Consider the following 23,154-nt stretch of genomic DNA (forward strand, 5'->3'; position numbering starts at 1 on the left):
CTGCAGGTACGAGAGGATTAAGCAAAGGCCACATTCCCACAAACAACAGAACCTTGCAAGTAGTAAGCAAGGGAGAAAAGAGAATGTTCCAGGCAACCTGTATCATGGAACAGATCCTAAGAGGATAAAGTCCGACTGAGACAGCTGTCAAAGAAAACACCCAAATAAATGAATGAGGAATTAGGTAGGACAAATGAAGAACTTTGACAGTTGATCAACCATCCCACTAGAGTAGCTTTAAGAAAAAAATGGCAATTATGAGAAGCTGACTCCTGTTTGGAATGTGCAGGAAGAAGCTAAATAACCACAGAGAAGAAAAAGTGCAACCACAAGGTAAGAAGATGGAGAGCAAAGGTTCACATCAACCACAAAAAGATGCAAGGCACCAAAGTCAGTCCAAAAAGAAAAGGAACAAAATCAATACACTGCCCCATGATGGAGAAACTGATATGGACAACATCATTCCAACATATGAATATGCAGGTAAGCATGGGAGACGTCCGACTAGAAAAGGTATACTGAAGAGTAAGATAGGATTCCATGGTGAATTGGGAGCACATTACATATAGTGATGGGACAGGTCAATGACCAGTCTCCTGGACCTAGGCATTTTGAGAATCACAGAGAGACAAGGTGAAAACTCCCAAAACGGTATGAGACATGACCAATAGGTTGGAGTGTGAGGAAGGCTACAACTGCCTTGGAAGGATGCTGGCATGACATGAGAGCCCAAGGAGGAAGGAAATAGGGACGGAGGACCAAGATGTCCTGATAAGACTTTCTTACCATAGTCCACGAATCCAAACATTGGATATGAATGGGCTCCACCAATAAAAAAAAAGGTCATCGGATGAACTCAAACTCACCAGCTACTCACTGGAACCATTGATATCATACAATTTATTGCTGGAAAAAACAACAAACTGTGGCACATAGAAAGAAGGAACAGTTAATGGCAGAGAAAGGGAGGTTTGGGAGAAAGGAAATGGTACCACAATCAGCTCCGACAGGGATAAATCGAACACCATGGGAGAAAGGGTTGGGTTTTGTGGGAGATGAAGTGACATTCAAGGTAAATGACAATGGAATATTGTCAAGCACGAATGTTATCACAACAGAGACATATGAAGGATCCAAAGATAAAAAGCCTGAAGAACACATCTATGAATGTAAGTCATCATGACCCAAAAGAACCTAACAAAGAAACTGCATTTGCAGGGCCAGAGTAGAAGATGACAAATGGGCCAATGTGAAAGTGAGGTGGGGGGACATCCATATAAAACCCCTGAGAAATCCAATGAAGAGCTTCTGATAGAAGATGAAGTGAGGATAAGTATAACAACAAAATCGACATGGTAAAACAAAGACATGAATACAGGGCACTTATGAGGTGTACAGAAACTTTGGGACCTGCCACCCAATAGGCTGAACCTAATAATAGTTATATTAATGCCATCACATGTAAGGGAGGCAATATGCACAATATGACCGTATATCAGAGGATGGGGAAAATGAATTAAGGCTGTCAAGGATGTGCATTATATTTATTAGTTGAAAACATCACATACCTGAAAAATACAATCTGAAAAAGCCAATGAGAGTTGAACAGAATCTTCAGGCAGGGTGCAGGAAGGCACAGCAAACCTGTGACCTGAAGTAAGGTTTCAGATGAACTATACGGAATTGGAGTAAAAATGGGAACTTCGGAATGCCAGCTTGAAATCCTTCAGTCAAGCATAAGATTTGGAGGCAAAACACAGGTAAATAAAGGCTTTCAAAACGCAAATGAAAAATGCTGGATATCAAACAAAATAAAGTGTAAGTTAATGAAGGTAAACCACTTCGATCTGCACTGGAACAAAAGAAAGACATTTAAACTCCAGAGCGTGATAATGGAGTTAAGAGGGACTCACATGAGCATGTCATGCTCCTATTGATTAATTACTGATGCATAATGATTTGCATCAGAAACACATTGAAATTTTTCAATTGCAACAGCAGAGTGGGTGGAAGGCTTGTGGCATGTGTAAAGAAAAATGTTTGCATACAGATGGCAGCACTGAAAGGAAATAGCTAATTCTGTGACAGGAGGTAAGTACTGCACTGGAAACTGATTCAATTATGCCAAGAAAAATGCATATGATTGCCTTAAGGTGGAGAATTCATGGAGAGTAATTACGAAATTTAACTTCCATATCGACGAAATTGTGAAAAGTACATTTCATGTTGAATACACGAATTGAATGAAAACAGAAGACAAAATATACATGAATCACTAGCCAATTATTGTGGCAAAAAGTTTTAGAATAATTGATAAAATTTGAAATTTATATTAACAAGAATGGAAAAACCTTCAATCTAAGAAAATTATGTTATTATAAATTTTTAGGAAAATGTGTACAAGACCACCATTTACAAAGAGAAGAAATATAACCAAAGCAATGAACAAGTGTTCAGGATATTGACTAACTACTAAAACCCTCAGCATTTGGGCAAACCCACGAAGAGTAATGAATAACGAATGGATTATTACAAACACGAGTGAAATAAAACAGTGGACTGACATTTTAAGATATGATACACGTGAGGTTTTAGTTCAACTTAAACTGCAGAAACCTGGAAATGGTATGAAAGGTAAACAACTGAAAATCTTCAATGAATACGTTGTGATAAAAGAACCTTAACTGAATGGATGGATACAGAAAAGTCTGTAAATAATCAAGTGCCTTTGAAAAATATATGGTCGAATAAATATACAATCATGTTAATGGTCTCACTTGTTTATTTAGTATTATTACAATGAGAAACAATAATAAATGATCACCACGTAAATCATTTGTAGTGATGGTTCACATTGAAAAAGTACAAATGAAATATGAAGAAACATTAGAAAAATAGTTTTTGATTTGTTCATTTCTACACTAAAATGCCAATCAAAACAACTTAAAATAACTTATCAATGCAAATTAGTTAACAGTAAATTAAAGAAGTCTTAAGTATCTTAACACTAAAGAATAGGGTGTACAAGTGTCTGTAGCTGTAATTGGAAAGCATAAAATAGAATCAATCAATATATACAGGGTGTTCGGAAAGTCACTGTGCAGTTTTGTAATCGTATGTCTATTCAGTCTATTTCAAGCCAGCAACTGGTAGCGGTGTTTAGAAACAAAATAAGAAGGACCCAGGCCTGTATTGATGCCAACGGGGGTCACTTTCAACATTGTTTATAATTGTCATTCATATTTACCTCCTGTATTCTACATTGAAACATGTCTGTTAATAAATATATAAGTGCACAGTGACTTTCCGAACACCATGTATAAAAACAGGGTGGTACAGTGGAAACGAAGAACAGTTAACACATACACGAACTGTGAGGTTAGTGTCATAAAATAATTTCTTTTCAATTTCATTTTAAATTAATGAAAGTACATTAAGCAGAAATGTGAAGGTACAGGAAATAAGACATATTCAGTCAGCTTTCAGAAAATGGTGTATTTGATGCTACTTCAATACGCAATACAAAGTATTAAAAATAGCTTATTTATTTTAATAATCTATATTCTTTCATCAAATTCTCACTCTTTCTCAAATAATAGAACAATATTTCATCTTTTCCTAGATTACTCAAAATTCATAGGCATCTGCTACAGTAGCTTAAAATAATGTATGACGCACTAGAGAAAATAATTAGTGTTATTTAGTATTTGACTATTCGATTAGATTTGATTAACTCATTTGCATACACGCCTACAAAATAAACTTTAATAATCTTGTATTTTGGATACAAAACTGTCAAACATACTACAAAATTAACTTGGTGATATTATTTAATATGAAAGCAAAAACACACATTTGGAATTTCTAAATATTGAAAAATCTTTTCTAACATTGGAGAAACAAGTAGAAAAATGGAAACCAGATGAAAAGAACACAAAAAGTCACCTTCACATGTTTTTGAACACTGCAAGTCAAATAAACACAACATAACCATAGAAAACATCCAAATACCAAACAAAGAAACAAACATAAACAAATGCAAAATTAAAGAAGCCTTACTTATACAACAACTCAAGCCCAAAATAAACCAATATAAAGGAACACCTTTATACCTATATTAATAAATATAACCAAATATCTAAGCACTCCCTCTATGTTCCTACACTCAGTTACACAACCCCTTTCAAACATGTGGTCAGCTATCGGTCAGTTACCTCTTTCTTTCTTTGTGAACCTGACGATGACCAAAAAAGGTCGAAATGCTGTTCGCTTCTATACATAAAACTTTTCTCAACTCAAACCAGCTGTTTTTACATATATATATACTTTTCTAACATTGTTTCTTTTTGATATGATAATGGTGGTGTAAGGATGTCTTTTTTTATTATTAATTTATTAAAATAAAGGAAGTGGCTTTAGACTTCACCCTCAGATTTGTGTCTACTTATATAACAATAAATAAAACAGTTAATCATTTCTAATAAAAAAAATAAAAAGTGGGTAGAAGTGGTTTGGTCCTCTTGGACCCTTCTGGATTTCTGACTCCTGCTTATACAATATTAAGAGAGTACAATTATTAGTTCTCCCTGCTTATACATCATGAACGGGTACAGTTAACCATTATAAATTAGAAATGTAATTAACATAATACAATGCAAAAACAAACAGAATATTTAAGTAACTAAAGAGTTGGCATAACTGAATTTTGTAATAGTCAGAAATACTAATTTATATCAGATGATTATTTTCTTGAAATTAATCAATTATTGAAAATTACAGTTAATTTACAAGACACTAACCAATGTAACAGCTGATCAAAGGTAGTTTACTGTATCGATTAACTCTTTCACATTGGGCAGACAAAAGTGGACAGGTCACAATCTCTGTGACCTCAGTATTCACTTTGATTTGTCACCCCTTGATTTATTTTTATAGTGTTATTTAAAAGACAGAATTGATGTTAACCCCATAACCCCAAGTCCTGGACAATTAATGAGCCCATGGGACATGTGTCAGGATATTAAGATTATCCTCCTACAAATATTTCCCAAAGTCCACATGCAGACAGTTATTGGTAAATGTGGAGCCTACTTTGAACATCAAGTGTGAAAACGGATTATAGGAATACAATAATCTATCATTAGTCTTTGAATATTCATTATTTTGTAAGTTTTATAATTTTTGGGCCACCCTATATATATATATATATTTTTATTGCAATCATTGTCTTAATATCTGGGCTTACCATGACCTGGTAGTTAGGGTGGTTGACTGATGGTCAGGTTGCTACTTTGAATCCTCGTTACCAAACATGGTTGTCTCGTATTGTTGATCACTGAACGAGCCACCCAAATGAAAAACATTCTTGGCTTACAGAATTACTTTCTACCTCAAATTAATTGTTACTAGGATCGTTGAGGCTTGTTACTTAAATAGCAATGATAAGTGTTAAGAAGTAAAGAAGTCATGCTGGATAGGTTTGTTATTTAAATAGCAATGATAAGTGTTAAGAAGTAAAGTCATGCTGGATAGGTTTGTTATTTAAATAGCAATGATAAGTGTTAAGAAGTAAAGTCATGCTGGATAGGTTTGTTATTTAAATAGCAATGATAAGTGTTAAGAGATAAAGAAGTCATGCTGGATAGGTTTGTTACTTAAATAGAGTGACAAGTGTTAAGGAGTAAAGAAGTCATGCTGGATAGGTTTGTTATTTAAATAGCAATGATAAGTGTTAAAAAGTAAAGAAGTCATGCTGGATAGGTTTGTTATTTAAATAGCAATGATAAGTGTTAAGAGATAAAGAAGTCATGCTGGATAGGTTTGTTATTAAATAGAGTGACAAGTGTTAAGGAGTAAAGAAGTCATGCTGGATAGGTTTGTTATTTAAATAGCAATGTGTTAAGGAGTAAAGAAGTCATGCTGGATAGGTTTGTTATTTAAATAGCAGTGACAATTGTTAAGGAGTAAAGAAGTCATGCTGGATAGGTTTGTTATTTAAATAGCAGTGACAATTGTTAAGGAGTAAAGAAGTCATGCTGGATAGGTTTGTTATTTAAATAGCAGTGACAATTGTTAAGAGTAAAGAAGTCATGCTGGATAGGTTTGTTATTTAAATAGCAGTGACAATTGTTAAGCAAAGAAGTCATGCTGGATAGGTTTGTTATTTAAATAGCAGTGACAATGTTAAGGAGTAAAGAAGTCATGCTGGATAGGTTTGTTACTTAAATAGCAATGATAAGTGTTAAAAAGTAAAGTCATGCTGGATAGGTTTATTATTTAAATAGCAATGATAAGTGTTAAGAGATAAAGAAGTCATGCTGTATAGGTTTGTTATTTAAATAGCAATGATAAGTGTTAAGAAGTAAAGTCATGCTGGAAAGGTTTGTTATTTAAATAGCAATGATAAGTGTTAAGAGATAAAGAAGTCATGCTGTATAGATTTGTTATTTAAATAGCAATGATAAGTGTTAAGAGATAAAGAAGTCATGCTGTATAGATTTGTTATTTAAATAGCAATGATAAATGTTAAGAGATAAAGAAGTCATGCTGTATAGGTTTGTTATTTAAATAGCAATGATAAATGTTAAGAGATAAAGAAGTCATGCTGTATAGGTTTGTTATTTAAATAGCAATGATAAGTGTTAAGAGATAAAGAAGTCATGCTGTATAGGTTTGTTATTTAAATAGCAATGATAAGTGTTAAAAAGTAAAGTCATGCTGGATAGATTTATTATTTAAATAGCAATATCATGTCAATAAGTTTGCAATTTTAAAAGTAATTAATTTCAACAGCACAGTGTACATTCTCTTAGGTACAAATGTTTAAAAATACACTGTTGACAATGTAAAAGCTACGTGGTAGCTTTTTTCTTTCTTCAAGAACTTATAAAACATTTTGCTTCATTTCTGGCAATTGTAAACATATTTTATACCTTTTAGTTATTTCCAGCAAAAACGAATTTATTTCCAATGCACAAGTAAAGAAAATTTACTGTAACTATCTGGAGGTATGAAATTATAATTTGATTCTGTAATTCAGTGTCTTCAATGTTAAAAAACATATATTCATTAGTTGTACATCAGAAATAAATTTGTTTTTGCTAGAAATAACAATGATAAGTATCTTTGTTATGGTGCCAAAAAAATTAGATTAAATTGAAAATACACATTTTATAAGATTTTACAAACTATTCACAATGAACATCACTTATCCAGTGTGTTTAAGCAGCATCAGAAATAGAGCCTCAAACATGTGGTAGGAGGAGGGACTTCTTTTCAAGCAGAACAAAATGAATACTCTGCAAACCGACCAATGAAACAGGCATGTGAGCATAAATCCACAAACAACCACAAATCTAAGAACCCAAAATTTGAACAATGGGAGGACAAGATGAACCCATATGCTGGTCACGTCAAACTCAATCGAACTGACAACCCTCTTTGTAACATCAGCCTGAAGTGGACCACAAGATGAAGACCCTTGCTCCAAGAAGAACTGCAAAGAAGTCAAACTGCAATGCTACACTTCATGTCCCATTACAAAGAAGCAGGTTGCCTCTAAAAAAATATAACAACCTCATCCTTCCAGACAGAACCATGCAGAAGCTGGATACAATATCAAACTCTGAAACACACAGTATGGAGATGGAGAACCACAGGGAAATTTACTGAAGATTATGCAACACAACCAACATATGCATGAAGAATTATGATGATCAGTTCACCTTCAATCTAAAACCACTTCACATGATTAGAATTGAAATCCAGGTAATGGTAGGACAAAGGATCCCAATAAAAGGTGAGAGGTGAAATGTGATGGATGTGATCCAATGCAACTTCCTCACTCAAATAGAATTTCACAAAATCAACCTCTGTGTCTTAACATAAAAAAGTGGATTACCACTATAAAATATAAGTATCCTTTTCCTTCGGATATAATTGCACAAAATCTGGGCTCAAAATCAACTTTCACAACCCACCACAATGAGGTGAAGCACATGATAGGTTTGTTTGTTTTTGAATTTCACACAAAGCTACTTGAGGGCTATCTGTGCTAGCTGTCCCTAATTTAGCAGTGTAAGACTAGAGGGAAGGTGGCTAGTCATCACCCCCCACTGCCAACTCTTGGGCTACTCTTTTACCAATGAAGAGTGGGATTGACCGTCACTTTATAACGCCCCCACTGCTAAAAGGGCGAGCATGTTTGGCATGATGGGGATGCAAACCTGCGACCCTCAGATTACGAGTTGCACGCCTTAACACGCTTGACCATGATGGGCCCACATGATAGGACACCACTGCCCTATTCTCTATTGGAGGACTCTTCCAAGGTCCACCACCAAACTAGCTCAAAACCAGAAAATGGCACATACTACCACACTCCACTAGAAGAACAAGAGAGGGGACAAAAGACAGTGGATAATTTGGAGGAATGCCAACATGTGAAACAGTGCAACAGATCACCAGAAAAACTATATATTGAAAGGTATACTGCCCCTGATTTAATTCAGTCAAACACATTGCAGGGAGGTGTAGCTATCCCCCTTCTGTTTTATCTCTGTAAGTCCATTGGGTAGTACAGTCTGGAACAGGCATATTAATGAAGCAAATACATTGCCAAGAAAAATCTACTGTGATGTCTTGGAACACCTCATCTTAACACAGTGCATTATTGGTTATGGGTATATTGTGTTTTATTATGTCATCTTGGCTATACACTGCAGATTTGAGATATGGGAAGAATATCTGAACAGACAACACTCTCCACTGAGTTGGATCCAAAACCTAACACTTGGATACACCTAGACAGGTAGATAGATCAAGTTAATGGAAAGGAAATCATTACAGGAAACAAAGGTATAGGAGAGTGGAAAAGGATGAAAAGTCCTTTAAGAAAAAATGGATCACCACAGAATCAGTTAGGAATAAACAAAATCAGCCAAACATGTCCCCACTAGACCAGAAACTACCAAAATGTCACTGGAACTGTTGGCCAAAATAAACTCAAATTTAAGACACATGGTAGAATGTTTTAAACCCCTAGAGGCAAGAACTTGTAAAGAATGAAAGGTTACAGGAGAAGAAAAGGTCATGGTATCTGAATGAGAAGAATAAAACCAAAAACTAAAGGGTCAAATTCAGAGCCCAAACAGAGCTTCTGGAAAAACAGCAACCATACCATGAATGAAGGGATAAGGCTAAATAGGAAAATAGCACCAAGGACAAGAAAGAAAGAAAGATGTATCCCTGGAAAATCCCCAAGGGAATTGTTGGAGTCCCTGAGAAAGGTGTACTGTAAAAAAAATGTGAGGGTAGATGAAGGAAGGAAAACAGACATGGAAGAAATGGATAGGATAAGAGACAGCTCCCCAGACTGGCAAAAGTAACTCAAACTGCTGAAAGCCGAGAAAGGGTTTACCTGGTTGCTAATAAGCCAAAGTATAAAAGTCAGAAGAAATCCATGGAGGACAAGGCACACTAACACCCACTTTCAAACGAGAAATAAAATGTTCAACATGAACCTTAATGTCAGGAGAAGGTGCAAAAACAAAGGAAGCTGATGATAGATGTCACATAAAATAAATGGAAGGAACAGTATCATAAAATAAATGGTGAAAACAAGAAAATGAAACATCTGAAAATATACATCCATAAAGGCAGAGTTAGTCCCAGTACACATCATATGTGATGTATGGGAAAGCGTAGCATAGTTAGAAGGAGAGTACAAGAGAGTTTAAGGCTTGGGTCATGTGAAAATATTTTTGCATATAGAGGACAGCACTGAACAAAAATAACTACACATGAAAAGGGATAATGCATCATATTAAAAATGTCTACATTTTAGATAGCATACGTAAAATCAAGCAGTTACATTTTACTTTTTTTATATATACTTATGTTAGTCCCTACATGAGCCTCACATGTTTAATTTTCTACAGTACTGAAATGCACTACCTTCTTCTCCAGGATTACTGGCACCATTAGCTGTTGCATAAGGATTGGTAATGATAGCTTGAGTCACCTGTTGTCCAACTAGTGCAGTTGTAGTCATCACATGAGGAGCTACATCAGGTTTTACTTCTGAAGATGGAGCCACTCGGACCACTCGATATGTCACTAAAGGTATACAAACACACAGAGGGTCAAAAATAAACTTTTAAAGTATGACTCATCCAGCACCTACCTACCTGAAAAACAAAAAAATAATGTTATTTCAAATGCACCAGTTCATAAGAACATCTCAAATTGTTAATATTCTTCTTGAAATTGCCCGAGTACGTGACCCCAAATAGACCTTTATAGTTTCCACACTACAGCTTCTGTTTGGCATACCTTCACTACAGTTTGCAAGCTTTCAGCAAACATTACGAGTGTTTTGTACCCCCCAAAACTATAGCTTTTACTGAAGCAATTGCACTTAAAGTTTTTCCACATATATATGAAACCACAGTGTTAACTTCTCAAAGCTCAAAGTGATTTTCATGTTAAGATTAAATATACTTTTTTTTTCATCTGATAACTGTCTATATGCTATAAATAAATTTATATGTTTTCTTTCAGTAAAACTTCATATTCTGTTATTTTCTCCACCATACAAGGTTGGTAAACTTCACTAGCATCGTAACCACCATAAAAAAATCAAAATTACTCTTTCTAGAATGACTTCAAATTGTAATATGAAACTTGTTTATCCTTAATAGATTAAAATTCATAACAGTGTACATGTTTCTGCATAATATTTCATTATTTCATTGTCCTCTAAACTGTTTCAAATAAATAATCACACCATAAATATTAGTGAACAAGTAACCCAAAATAACATATCAAATTACATAACGCAAGGGTTACTTACAAGCATAACCGTGAAAAACATTTGTTATAAATATTATTTTTCTTTATTTTACCTAATATAACCTTATCTAATGCATTTTTTTACACATTTTAGCAACTTTGATGATAATAAATATAAAATACACATGTAAAAAAAATGTAATACTTACTTGGGTCTTCTTTTGTTTTCCTGTTGACTTTCAATGAAACTTAGGCCTAATTTATTATACAAATGGTACTACTGCACAAAATAACTCTTTCATTTAATCAAAACAATATAAGTGAGAACATGGAATAACAACATAATAATTACAAAATGTACTATAACTAATATAATTTGTCTGCCACTTTCTAACAATGCCATAAGAGCTGATAAATTCAATGATTTCCTAAAATAAAGTTTGAACTGGAAGAACAACTGCCTGTAGAAAAAAAACATTGTAACTTGATACACCATTTGATAGATTAACACATTGGTTTTCCACTGGTTATGAACAACATAGTATTAAACTCAGATGGAATAACTGGGAATTTATGAAAGAAAGTATGTAACAGATGAGTGTGGGAAGAGGAGGCCTCATTGTTAGTTTATGGCTATGTAACAAAATAAGACTAAAACTATAAAAATTATGCTTTACCTGAGTCATAACAATATTATAATGAGTAATTTGTGTTGAATTCTCAGCAGGTTGGTGAATAAATTAGAGAAGAAAGGGCTCCTAAGAAATAAATGTCACAATTTTCATACTAGAGGAAGCTGAGGATTTTTTAAAAACTGTTTTGTAAAATTAAGAACTTGAATATTATGAAGTATTATTATTTGATTTATGAGCTATATTTTGATCTATATTTATTTGCATGTCACAAAAATATTATATAATTAACCTCTGAATGTTTTTTTTTTTTTTTAATTTTGCACAAAGCTACATGAGGGCTATCTGAATTCTGAACTTAACTCAGAAAAACTTTATGGCAAGCACAGAAAAGAGGACTTGTATGAAAAGACTACAAAAAGATGACTTCTGTACATCTTTCAGATGTGGGGTTCATGTTTTTTTCTCAACATAAATGATTCATGTGACTTATTACAGCAATTCAACTTTTCTAATAAAGCAAATTATGTATGTATATATCACAAAAAAATTATGTACCTTTATGTGTAATCAAATAACATAATTTCATTTTATAATTAAACTGAAAATAAATTACATGCATGCTGTTATAAAAACATTATTATTAGTCTTTCATCCCCCTTAAAATTACAGTACCTTTGTAATTTCAATTTATGCTTTGAAACTTTTAGCAATTACACTACCAAAAAATATATTCTATTACTTAAACTTGTTAAAAAAATACAGATTAACTAAGTGATAAGTTTTATTACATGCTACAATAATACTGATGATACACTGAGCACCATAAACATCCACATGTTCACTTTACCCACGTACTTGTAAACTTCTACGTATAAAATCTGTGTTATTACCATGTCCATTCTCAGCATGAAGTTGATACTGAACATTTGGATCCATCAAAGTACCACTTTGTGGACTAAGGTTTAGTCCGGTTCCATTTTCTACTCCATCCATCACACCAACTGTTCCATCTGTCAAAAAAAAGTCATGAATATTACACATTACCTTAAAAAACACTATTTCTTAAAATGAATTTTACAATCTTTTCTTCACGTTCACCTTCATCAATGTATCTTGGTTTAGTTTATTCTAGGAATAAAGTTTGAACTGGAAATAAAATAGAAATTCTCTGTACAGAAAAAAAAAGGGACATAATACATCATCTGATAGATTAAAACTTTAGCTTTCTATTGGTTATATTTTATAGTGTTAAATGTCAGAGAGAACTACTGGTAAGTTTGAACATGATAAGTGGAGGGATTTTCTTACATGAGGGTATCAGCACACACCAGAACAGTTCCAATTAAATATGTGAATCTAGGTTAGAGTTGCCAAAAGGCTAGTTACCTACAACCCTCACAGATATATATGTAAGGAAAATAGCACTTCTGAGTAAGGAAGCGAGTTATTATCTTGGAATATCAAATTCATCTTTTATACTATATACAGTTATATAAACAGATATTATTAATTTGACTTATGTCCAGATTCACAGTTAACAGTTGTTATGATGAGTTCTTTCATTGAGATGGTTTTTAAATTATTTGTTGAATACAATGAGATGCACAGATCATGTAACAATAATGAATTAGCTTATTTACTCTATTATATCACTAGAGGCTACGTTCACTTGTACGCTGATGTAAGTCTAAATTGACAAATAATGTTTCAACGAAAATATCTTTCTAAAACCAGTAATGGTACAATGAATAATATACAAATAAACTTATTTTTACTATTTCATATCTAATTAAGTGAGTAACTGCACATGTCATTGTTTGTTCGTTTGTTTTTGAATGTTGTACAAAGCTACTCAAAAGCTAGCTGCTCTAGCCGTCCCTAATATAGCAGTGTAAGACTAGAGGAAAGACAGCTAGTCATTACCACCCACTGCCAACTCTTGGCCTACTCTTTTACCAATGAATAGTGGGATTGACCGTCACATTATAACATCCCCACGGCTGAAAAGGTGAGCACGTTTGGTGAAACGGGGGTGCGAACCCGCGACCCTCAGGTTACGAGTTGCACGCCTTAGCCCACCTGGGTATACCGGGCCTGTGTCATTGTTAATTTAGGGCATTTAAAGTATTTAAGTCATAGCAAAACAGTGTCCATGAATTTATCTACGAGTTTGTTTGTATAAAGAAACAACAGTTTACCACATAGTCAAAGCCATGACAAACAATAACAACATTTGGTAAGAATAAAAGGAATAGTAGTGGGCCTAAAACAATGAGCAACATGACAAATATTACATGGAACTCTTAACAAGCTTTCACAAAACATCACCATATGATGACATCTAACAGTAAATTTATTTACACATTTCAAGCACAAAGTTAAAGATCTGTGTGTAACACATTATGTCACTTAACACAGGTATCAAAACAAAGAAACAAGAACTTCAGTAAAAGTTTATGACTTTCCAATCTGAATTTAGTTGTTAGACCAAAATATGACTCATTATAAACACATAAATGTTATAACACTATTTTAGAATATAAAAAAAAAGAGATTGGTTTGGTTTATTTTGAATTTAGAACAAAGTTACATGAGGCCTATCTGTGCGAGCTATCCCTAATTTAGCAGTGCAAGACTAGAGGGAGGGCAGCTAGTCATCACCACTCACTGAAACTCTTGGACTACTCTTTTACCAAAGAATAGTGGGATTGACCATAATATCAAAATGACCCCACAGCTGAAAAGGTGTGAAGGGGATTCAAACCCATGACCCATATATTACGAGTTGAGTGTCCTAACCACCTGGCCATGCCAGGCCCATCTAAAAAGATAATGTAATAAGAAACTGACCATTAAACTACTTATTATCCAACACAACTTATTATTACACAACATATTACAAAAGGTAATTAAAGGAACTAAAGTGAAAGTAAAGGTTGTAATAATATGTGATGAACCATACTGTTTCTGCTATATCCACTCATCCAGGGTCATCAAGGTGTTTTGTCCAACACCAAGACTCATCAAGTTGCCTGGAGTGAAAATGTATAGACTGGTAGTGGTTATGAAGTCACTTACATCAGATGTTATTTTAACAACTGTTTTTGTGTGAGCTAGACTAATACAGAAAACAGTCTTTATATGTCAGAATAGTTTTATGGTTTTTAATAACATCAAATCATTAATTTTGACAATAAATTATTTATTATTAACAATATCTATTTACTTTGCTCCAATTAACTTGACTCATAATTCAGAACTGATTAACCAATCAGTTAGTTTAGTAAATTCAAAACAGGTCAAGAGATAACACTTCAATGGGTGATCACATTAGTCTGTATGTATACAGACTACATAAAGGTGTTAAGACAAAATCAGATTTCAGGCTACTTTTAAATGAACAATGGAAGGTAAATTACAAATGAAACATCAAAATTTTATTAATACTCACACTAAGTGTAAGAAAACTCGATGGAAGTGCTCGAATACAGCAAACAGTTATTTTGTGTGTCTTTTGCTTTAATAACAGCAGACAGTCTTTCAACATTGTTGTAATATATCAAAGTGTCTTTTTCTGATTTTACTCCAAATATTTCTTTTACGGTCCTATTAAGTTTCTTTAGAAGTAACGTTTGATTTGTCAAGTTTTTGATCTTTCAAATTCCAGATCTGCTCAAATGGATTAAGATTGGGACTCTCTGGGGGCATTTGCATCATTTGCATCCAGCAGCTTCTTTCTTAGATGGATGATCATTATCTTCTTGGTTGTAGAATTGTTTACCAATAATATGCAAACCACTGGGTACAATATGATGGATCAATATCTGATGGTTTTTTGTGCTGGTCCATTATTCCATCTATTTTACAAATATCTACTGTTGGCTCAGAAGAAAAACATCTCCAAACAGTAACATTGTCTCCTCCATACTTCACAGTAGATACTTTGCAATACTTTCCACACTTGGACTCATCTGTCCATAATACCCATTTCCCAATTATCAACATTCCAGTTTTTGTACTTTTTAGCAAATTTCAATCTCTTTCCAATATTTGAAGACAAAAAGTAACTTTTTAATCTGCTACATGACCCAATATTTCATTCTCATTGAGTCTTCTTGATACTTTAGGTCTGGACACTTTTCTGTCATATGGTACATGGTTGTTTATCTCATGTTGGAGATCAGTGGCAGTCTTCATTCTGTCCTGAAGATTGCATAAATGAAGCTACTTAACATCAGTATCGAGTTTAGATGTTCTACCTCTTCCTTCCAAATTTTCAAATCAATCTGTCTCAGTCTCATGATGAAGGGTGTACTTTACTGTGTTTGAGAAGCATATTAAGTCAACAGCAATTTGTTGGAGAATCCAACCAGCATCATGTAACTACTTTATGTGAACTCTCTAATGTACTGATAATTCTCTACACTTTTAGGGCCATGGCACAATGACACAACTTAATATATAGTGTTAAACATTGTTTTTATCAAAGTTTATTTGTGGAGTGTTGTTAAATTGATTTATTCTAGCATATACTGGTGCCACATGTTATCTACTTGCTAGATTATTTCTGTATAGTTAAGACAGTACATGAGGTATAATGCTAGTTATTACAGATCGTAAACTTGATCAGTATTTTCAGTCAAGCAGAGCCCTTGGTACAAATATATGGTAATTCTAAAGAATGATATGTATTCTCACCCAGGCTCATTCAGTTGTCAACAGGGATCACAGTGCTGAAATCTACATTCTGTAATGCCACGGAAGAACTAGCCTCATCCAATAGAAATAACGACAAAATATTCTTTTGTTTTTCTAACACTTTTATAGTTTGGAACAAAAGGGGTTTAACACCCCCAATGTTTTTATTACTGAGCTTTATTATATTCGACATAATTTAATATTAACTAAATTCATTCAAGATGCTATGTCCTTACACCAAAAACAACAACAAAAAGACTGTAGTAATTATTCTTTAGTACAACATATACACAGCGTAAGGAAGAGATAACACAAATATCTTATATATCTCAGAATGGCCCTGCACGGCCAGGTGGGTTAAGGTGTCCCACTTGTAATCTGAGGGTCGCGGGTTCGAATCTCCATCGCACCAAACGTGCTCGCCCTTTCAGCCATGGGGCATTATAATGTGACAGTCAATCCTACTATTTGTTGTGTAAAAGAGTAGCCCAAGAGTTGGCAGTGGGTGGTGATGACTAGCTGCCTTCCCTCTAGTCTTACACTGCTAAACTAGGGATGGCTAGACCTCGTGTAGCTTTCCGCAAGATTAAAAAAAAAACAGTCTCAGAAAGTGTGCTAACACACTCTATAGAGAAATGCAATGAAAAAATGGCCACCACTATTGCACTAATACATAAAACTCAGTTGAAGTTTCTACTTCAACGGCCATCATAGAGCTGATATGAAGTTATATTCATTCCGTACTTTGACACTTGGCATTTCAACTTTGGCTATTTTGTAAGATGTGGTGATAATTATAAGGAAATAATGAAAATAATTTGGGCTGAATGAGCAAATAATAATGGCTTCAGAGTTAATAAAACGAATTTCACTATTTTTTTTTATTATACAGGGTGGCCCGTAAGTCCCTACCCATCCATATATCTTATGTGTCCAGTTAATTACTGACTCTTCCACACCAGCACACGACTCTCTACGTTTAACTGGTCTTCCTGAATGAGGTGCATCCTTAATATTGCCAATTTCACACAATTTACTCTCCCAAGAAAAAACAAAAAATTTATAATACATGTGTAATTGAATGTAACATAATAACATATGGATGGGTTTGGACATATGGGACACCCTGTACAAAATAAAGATGTGTCCAATAACTACAATCATATCTGTAATTTATCTGAATCTTCTGTTATCACGGAAATTTGACTACCTCAAAGAAATAGGATGTTTTAGGTTCAATTAAATTGTGTTTGGTTTATAAATGCATTTTTCTATGTTATTTATGCCACGCATTACTTATGGGTTTATAACTGTTTGTTAGGGACTGACTTTAATAAACCAAACAGAGAATATCTAAACAAAATACAATCAATATTGTAATAAATAATACAATCAACATTGTAATAATTATATTAATTACTGCTGGAGGTTCTCGTTTTCCAAAAAGAAAATGAGATATTTTACTGAATCCTTTTGTTCAGTTCTTTCTTTACATCAATTGTTATAAATTAAAAACAAATTTATCCAATATATGATGCATTATTTTGACTAAGCACATATCAAATGGTATAAAAACAAACTGGCAATTAGAAATTTAAGAAACATTAGCCATGCTATTCAGTTAAAACTACTGGTTCATTCAAAATATTTTCAATTTACTTAAAAAAAACATTATTAAATAACTTACTTCATAATGTTTCTTTATGAAGCACCATTATTTTACCAAAGTAAAATAAAGTAAAATGACAACAGCAAATACATTCGTACTCATTTGTAAACAAAATGGTACAAACTTACCATCCTGCACGTGATGGATCTCATCTGTTGTTCCTGATTCAGCTGATTTCTCTGAACCACTAATTTGAAAAACAAATATGTTACAATTTTAGGACTAAGAAACTGTACAAGCGCTAAACAAGCAGATTAAGTTTTACATTTTCAGAATTTAAATATTTCAAACATATGGAACACTACAGGTATTTTATTTTTGAGTTACTCTTATAGTTTCAAATGTAACTTGAAGTGAGGTTGTTAGAGTTGGTGATTAGTGGTACTTGGTACCCAACTACCCAGTGTGATATTAATTAGTTATATTTGACTAATTAATTAATACAGCCCTTTTATACAAGAAGAAAAGGAATTAGTGTTATAACTTTGCAAGATGGTGAATCACTGTTTTATCCAACATTAAATTCTCTTTCTATTTCGGCCTAGTTGTAGTTTGTCTTTAAGTACTTTTGACTTACCCTTTGTTTCATATTATAGACATCTTCTATATCAAGATAATTACACTGTTATTTAAAGCAGAAAAATCACAGTTCCTTTTATTCGTCTTTTTTTCTTAGTTTCGGACACACAGACAGTGGCATATTTAGGTAGGAGCTAGAGGGGGATCACCCCCGAAATTAGATTACCTAAATTGCTGTAAAAATTAAAAGTAAACTCAGGTCCTGGTGACCTAAGTTTGTAAGGGGACTAATGCAATAAAGCACTGGTTTATTGTATGGATACATTAGAAAAAGTAGTTCCAAATTAACAACTAATGTATCATTCCTCTTCTTTTATGGAAAAATATATATATAAAATGAAGGCTTATATTCTCCATTACTGGTTTTAATCACAATCAACGTATATTTTCTCTCTGGGGTTACTGAAGAGGCAGTTGATGTATCAGAAACCATCCGAGTAGTAGATGAAGGCACTGATAAAGGTTTAAAAGGGGATGATGATGCAAGTATATTCATATCAGACCCTGGTGTAATAAGATGCTGGGGGTGAACATAGGATCCCATGTAAATTTAAGTAATTCCAGAGTATAGTTTCTTCTATATATATATAAATATGTTTTCTCCTATGTCTACCATGTAACCTAATGGCTCTAACCATACAATAATAACTGCAGGACTCCACTTCTGTTGATGAGCTAAGTAGTTAACAGAGCTCTCTGATAGGTGCACACTCATCTCTTTTCAGTTTGCTGCTTGTTGTCAATGTTTTTAACCAAATTGGATTGAAACACAATCTTGTGTTTGTGCTCTAAGAATAACTCTACAGGACCCACGTTTGTCAGCGCATGAGGTGTACCATGATAGCAAATCAATATATTCACCAATTTGTGTTCTAACGGCAGATAACTTAAATTTGAGTAGGATTTGAATCTTACTTCAACACTTACACCGTTTGATGCTACATGATAATAAGCACTGCATTTGTGGTGTATTCCATTACTTTGTAGAAAGGTGACAAACTCTGTGAATGTGAACTTCAGACCAGTATCCAACACAATTTCATTTGATAATCTATAAACCATGAAGTTTTCCAATTGTAGCTTCAGATGTCATAGAAGACACAAGAAGAAACTGTCCACTTAAAATCTGAATCCACTAATACAAGGAAATACCTTTTCTCAAATTCTGTTTAGTTGATGTGGAGATGTTACCAAACCTTCATGGGTCATGACCAGTAATGCACAGGAGCTGTGGTTAACATCTTCTGTACAGATGCACAATCACTACACACATGGACAGAATCCACAATATCCTAAACCAGACCAGGCCATCAACAGTATCACCAAGCTGAGGCCTTCATTTGACACATATCCATTAGATAGCTCTTGTAACAATGGTTCTTTGTGCATAGTAACAACAATAACTTGGAGTCCTCACTGGACACAGCTTTGCTCTAAGGATTATTCCAGCTTTCAAATGAAAAATAGCCATAACTTAGGAGTGTCCCCTTGTTGTGTGGCCAACTACTCAAAATGTAGTCAAGTATCTTTGTCAGCACAGGATCTTTATCTGTAGTATTTTAAATGTCCTTGGATGACACAGGTAAGTTATCTATGTTATTAAAATGATGGTTAATTCATCTGACAACACAGCTTCTTCATACAGAAGTAGTAAAAGTTACTGTGGTTTCTTGGTACTTGATGTGATGTTATGATGACAGGATAAGTGCCTACCACTAGAGTCTAGCAGCAGCTATCAGAGATATTCTAGTCTTGGATCCGAGTAACTTAGTCAATCACTGATAAGTGGTCACTAACATAAAGTGCTGCCCATATAGGTATTTGGGAAACTTCTTACATCTGTATACTATTGGCAGAGCTCCCCCGCTAGTACAGCGGTATGTCTCCAGATTTACAATGCTAAAGTCAGGGGTTCGATTCCCCTCGGTGGGCTGAGCAGATAGCCCTTTGTGGCTTTGCTATACGAAAAACACACACACTAATGGCAGAGCCTCTTTTGCCAGCTGTATATACTGTTTTTCACTATAACTTAAAAAAATAACATGTTGCTAATCCTACGAGTCATTTGCTTCCACTAGCCACTATATGTGAAATAACTGTTCCCATTCTATAAGCACAAGCATTTCACACTAAATTTGACATCATAATGAGTTAACACTTAGGCTGATACCAGTTTATCTTGACAAAGTTAAATGCATTATTACATTCTGAAATCCATACCCAACATTTCTGTTTCTGCAAAAGTTTGTTCAAACAATGCAAATGAGACACAGATATCAAATAGTATTCCAAATAATTCCAAAAAAAGGATCTTGATATTGAGCAGTGATGATGGCTTTCACTTTATAACTGGTTGGATGTAGACCTTCAGCACTGATCACATGTCCCAGATGTTCAACACTGGATTGTGTCATCATAAGGCTTAACGTGAACATCATAGTACTGTAGGCCTTTGAAAATGGATTCAAGATATTGAAAGTGCTCATCATGTGTTAATCCCATAATCAGAATATCATAAAGGTAACACAATGGTCCTTCAAGACACTGGAATATATTCAACTTTACCATGGGAAGCTGTTGGCAAACATTAACCAGTTATACTGATGAAGACCCCAGTGTGAGTTGGTAGTTAAGTCTTCAGCAGAATCTTTGCTGATGACTTGCTGTTGATAAGCATGGCTCATATACAGCTTAGAGTAAAATTTTCCCATCAGTCAAAATGGCAAAGAAACCTTCTGGATTAGGTAGTGTGTACTTATCCACATCTTAGCACTGGTTGATGATCATTTTATGGTTAATTTTATCTAATTTTGGCACAACAACAACAACTGAATGTTCCATCCTCAATGCATCACTTTACTTATGATGCACAATTTCTCTAGATGCAACAATTCATCTCCAACATGTGACTTCAATGAGTACGGTAGTGAGCAAAGCTTGTGAAACATGTGCATTGTATCACATTTTATAAAGACCTTTGCTCTGTTCCATTTAATTGTTTCTAGATCAACACTGAGTAAACACTTATATCAATTCATCAAAAATGTTCAGTTGGACGAACTGCAATAAATCACATCCTAAAACTGCTGGTTGATTTTGCACCTTAGAAGTCATTATTGGTGCTGTGATACATTGTTCATTATAATAAATGTTCATATCTGTTTGGCTTAACAGTGGAAGTATCTCTTATGTAAATTTATAAAGAAATATGTGGCATTGGTAAAGTTAGATGCTTGCCAATTATTGATGCAGGTGTCTTCAAGAATAATTGTTACCGATGCGTCTGTTTCCACTCCAAACTAAATCAAACAATTTTTTGACTCAGTTGTCACAGTTACTGGTTTTAGTATAGACACCAATGGCAGGCAATGGTTCCATTACAAAAGAGAGAAAACAAACAAACAAAACCCATCATCAGTTTGTTGTGTACTAAACTATACTTGACTGCAGTGTGAGAACACATTAAATAGAGTATTAGCTATTTATACAAAATAGAAACAAAACAATTTAGAGTTGAATTCATAGTTCATAATAAGTAGATCTTAATATTACAAACTTAATGTGTATTTTTGTATGTTTTAGCATTAATCAAGTAATGTTAACCAAGCTACAGATATTTCGTATTCCTGTCTTAACAGCTAAAAATAAAACAGGCAAGGCTTGGTTTGAACCAGCTGACTTGTGATTTGAAGAAGCTGGGTGTCATGTAACATCTGATCTTTGCAACCAAATTTACTTTCCGAGGGAAAATTTCTCCAAAACATGTAAATTAATATCTAGAATTCTAATGCCACAGTTATTTTGGAAAAACTGTAGATAATCAAATGATCATTGATAACAGAGGCAATAGAGTAGCCCCCATTTCCAGGTACAAAGTGTAGTGAAGCTAGGTTAGGCATACCTGTTTCCTAATGTAGTGAAGCTAAGTTAAGCACACCTGTTTCGTAAGTTTCTGGGCTGATTTCTAGATCTTAAAATATTTGTAAAATATAGACATAGTAATAGTTGAAAAATGCTATTTATGTAATTTAACCTACTAATTGCTCAAAATGTCAGATGAATGAGTAAGACTGTTCTAGACCCTAGAATAACTAATGCTACACCAGTATCAATGGAGAAAAGCCATAATGCTGATAAGAACTTATAACAACCACATCATATTTATTATATCCATTGTCAATGACCTACTCTATTTTTCTTTATAGTTTCATAATTATTAATATTTGTTAATAGTTAGTCCTATGCCTACTTTGGAACAGTTAGGTGAAGAAGTATTGAAACTGTCATCTTTTGGCTCTGTTTATAAACCTAACATTTGAATTGAAGATAAACAGACAGTACAACTGCAAATCCTGAACAAATATTTACGAGTAAAATATGAAAATCCAACAATTTTACTGTTTTTTTTTATTACAATTTTGTAACGATTTCATGTAACTAATCAACCCTTTGGTGACGGGTCACAAGTCATGTTAAAGATAAATATATCTCAGCAGCTAAACTTAACACATTATAACATAATTCTATGGTATCAGTATAGTTATTTATGATTTACTTATTATTCAACTGTGTACATAAAACATAAAAAAAACACACTAAAGGTCAGTTGTATACTACTGGACAAGCAACATGAGTGTACTTGCACTGCATCAATCCAAATTATGTAATGTTAGCTAGGCATAACTGGAAGATCAATATAATAAAAAAAACAATAAATATTTATAGCATTATGAAACTCAAGATACTCAGACTAAACATTTCTATATTTGTGTTATAACACAA

General features: G+C 33.7%; 1 protein-coding gene across 5 annotated transcripts in view; it reads right to left on the reverse strand.

The window, feature by feature from the left end:
• The window catches only part of LOC143222366 (upstream stimulatory factor 1-like), a 52,455-nt gene that overhangs the window by 21,824 nt on the left and 7,477 nt on the right, over positions 1 to 23,154 (reverse strand). For all 5 annotated transcript variants that reach the window (XR_013012212.1, XR_013012205.1, XM_076448809.1 and 2 more), the window contains exons 2-4: positions 17,922 to 17,980; positions 12,317 to 12,436; positions 9,955 to 10,116 (exon numbers count right to left, since the gene is read on the reverse strand). Coding sequence is in view for 3 of the 5 variants with exons in the window: in XM_076448809.1 (XP_076304924.1) it covers positions 9,955 to 10,116; positions 12,317 to 12,436; positions 17,922 to 17,980 (341 nt within the window). In the remaining 2 variants the exon portion in view is untranslated. The remainder of the gene's footprint in view (positions 1 to 9,954; positions 10,117 to 12,316; positions 12,437 to 17,921; positions 17,981 to 23,154) is intronic.

This window comes from Tachypleus tridentatus, chromosome 1 (genome assembly GCF_004210375.1).
Source record: "Tachypleus tridentatus isolate NWPU-2018 chromosome 1, ASM421037v1, whole genome shotgun sequence".
In the NCBI taxonomy this organism is placed as follows: Eukaryota; Metazoa; Arthropoda; class Merostomata; order Xiphosura; family Limulidae; genus Tachypleus; species Tachypleus tridentatus.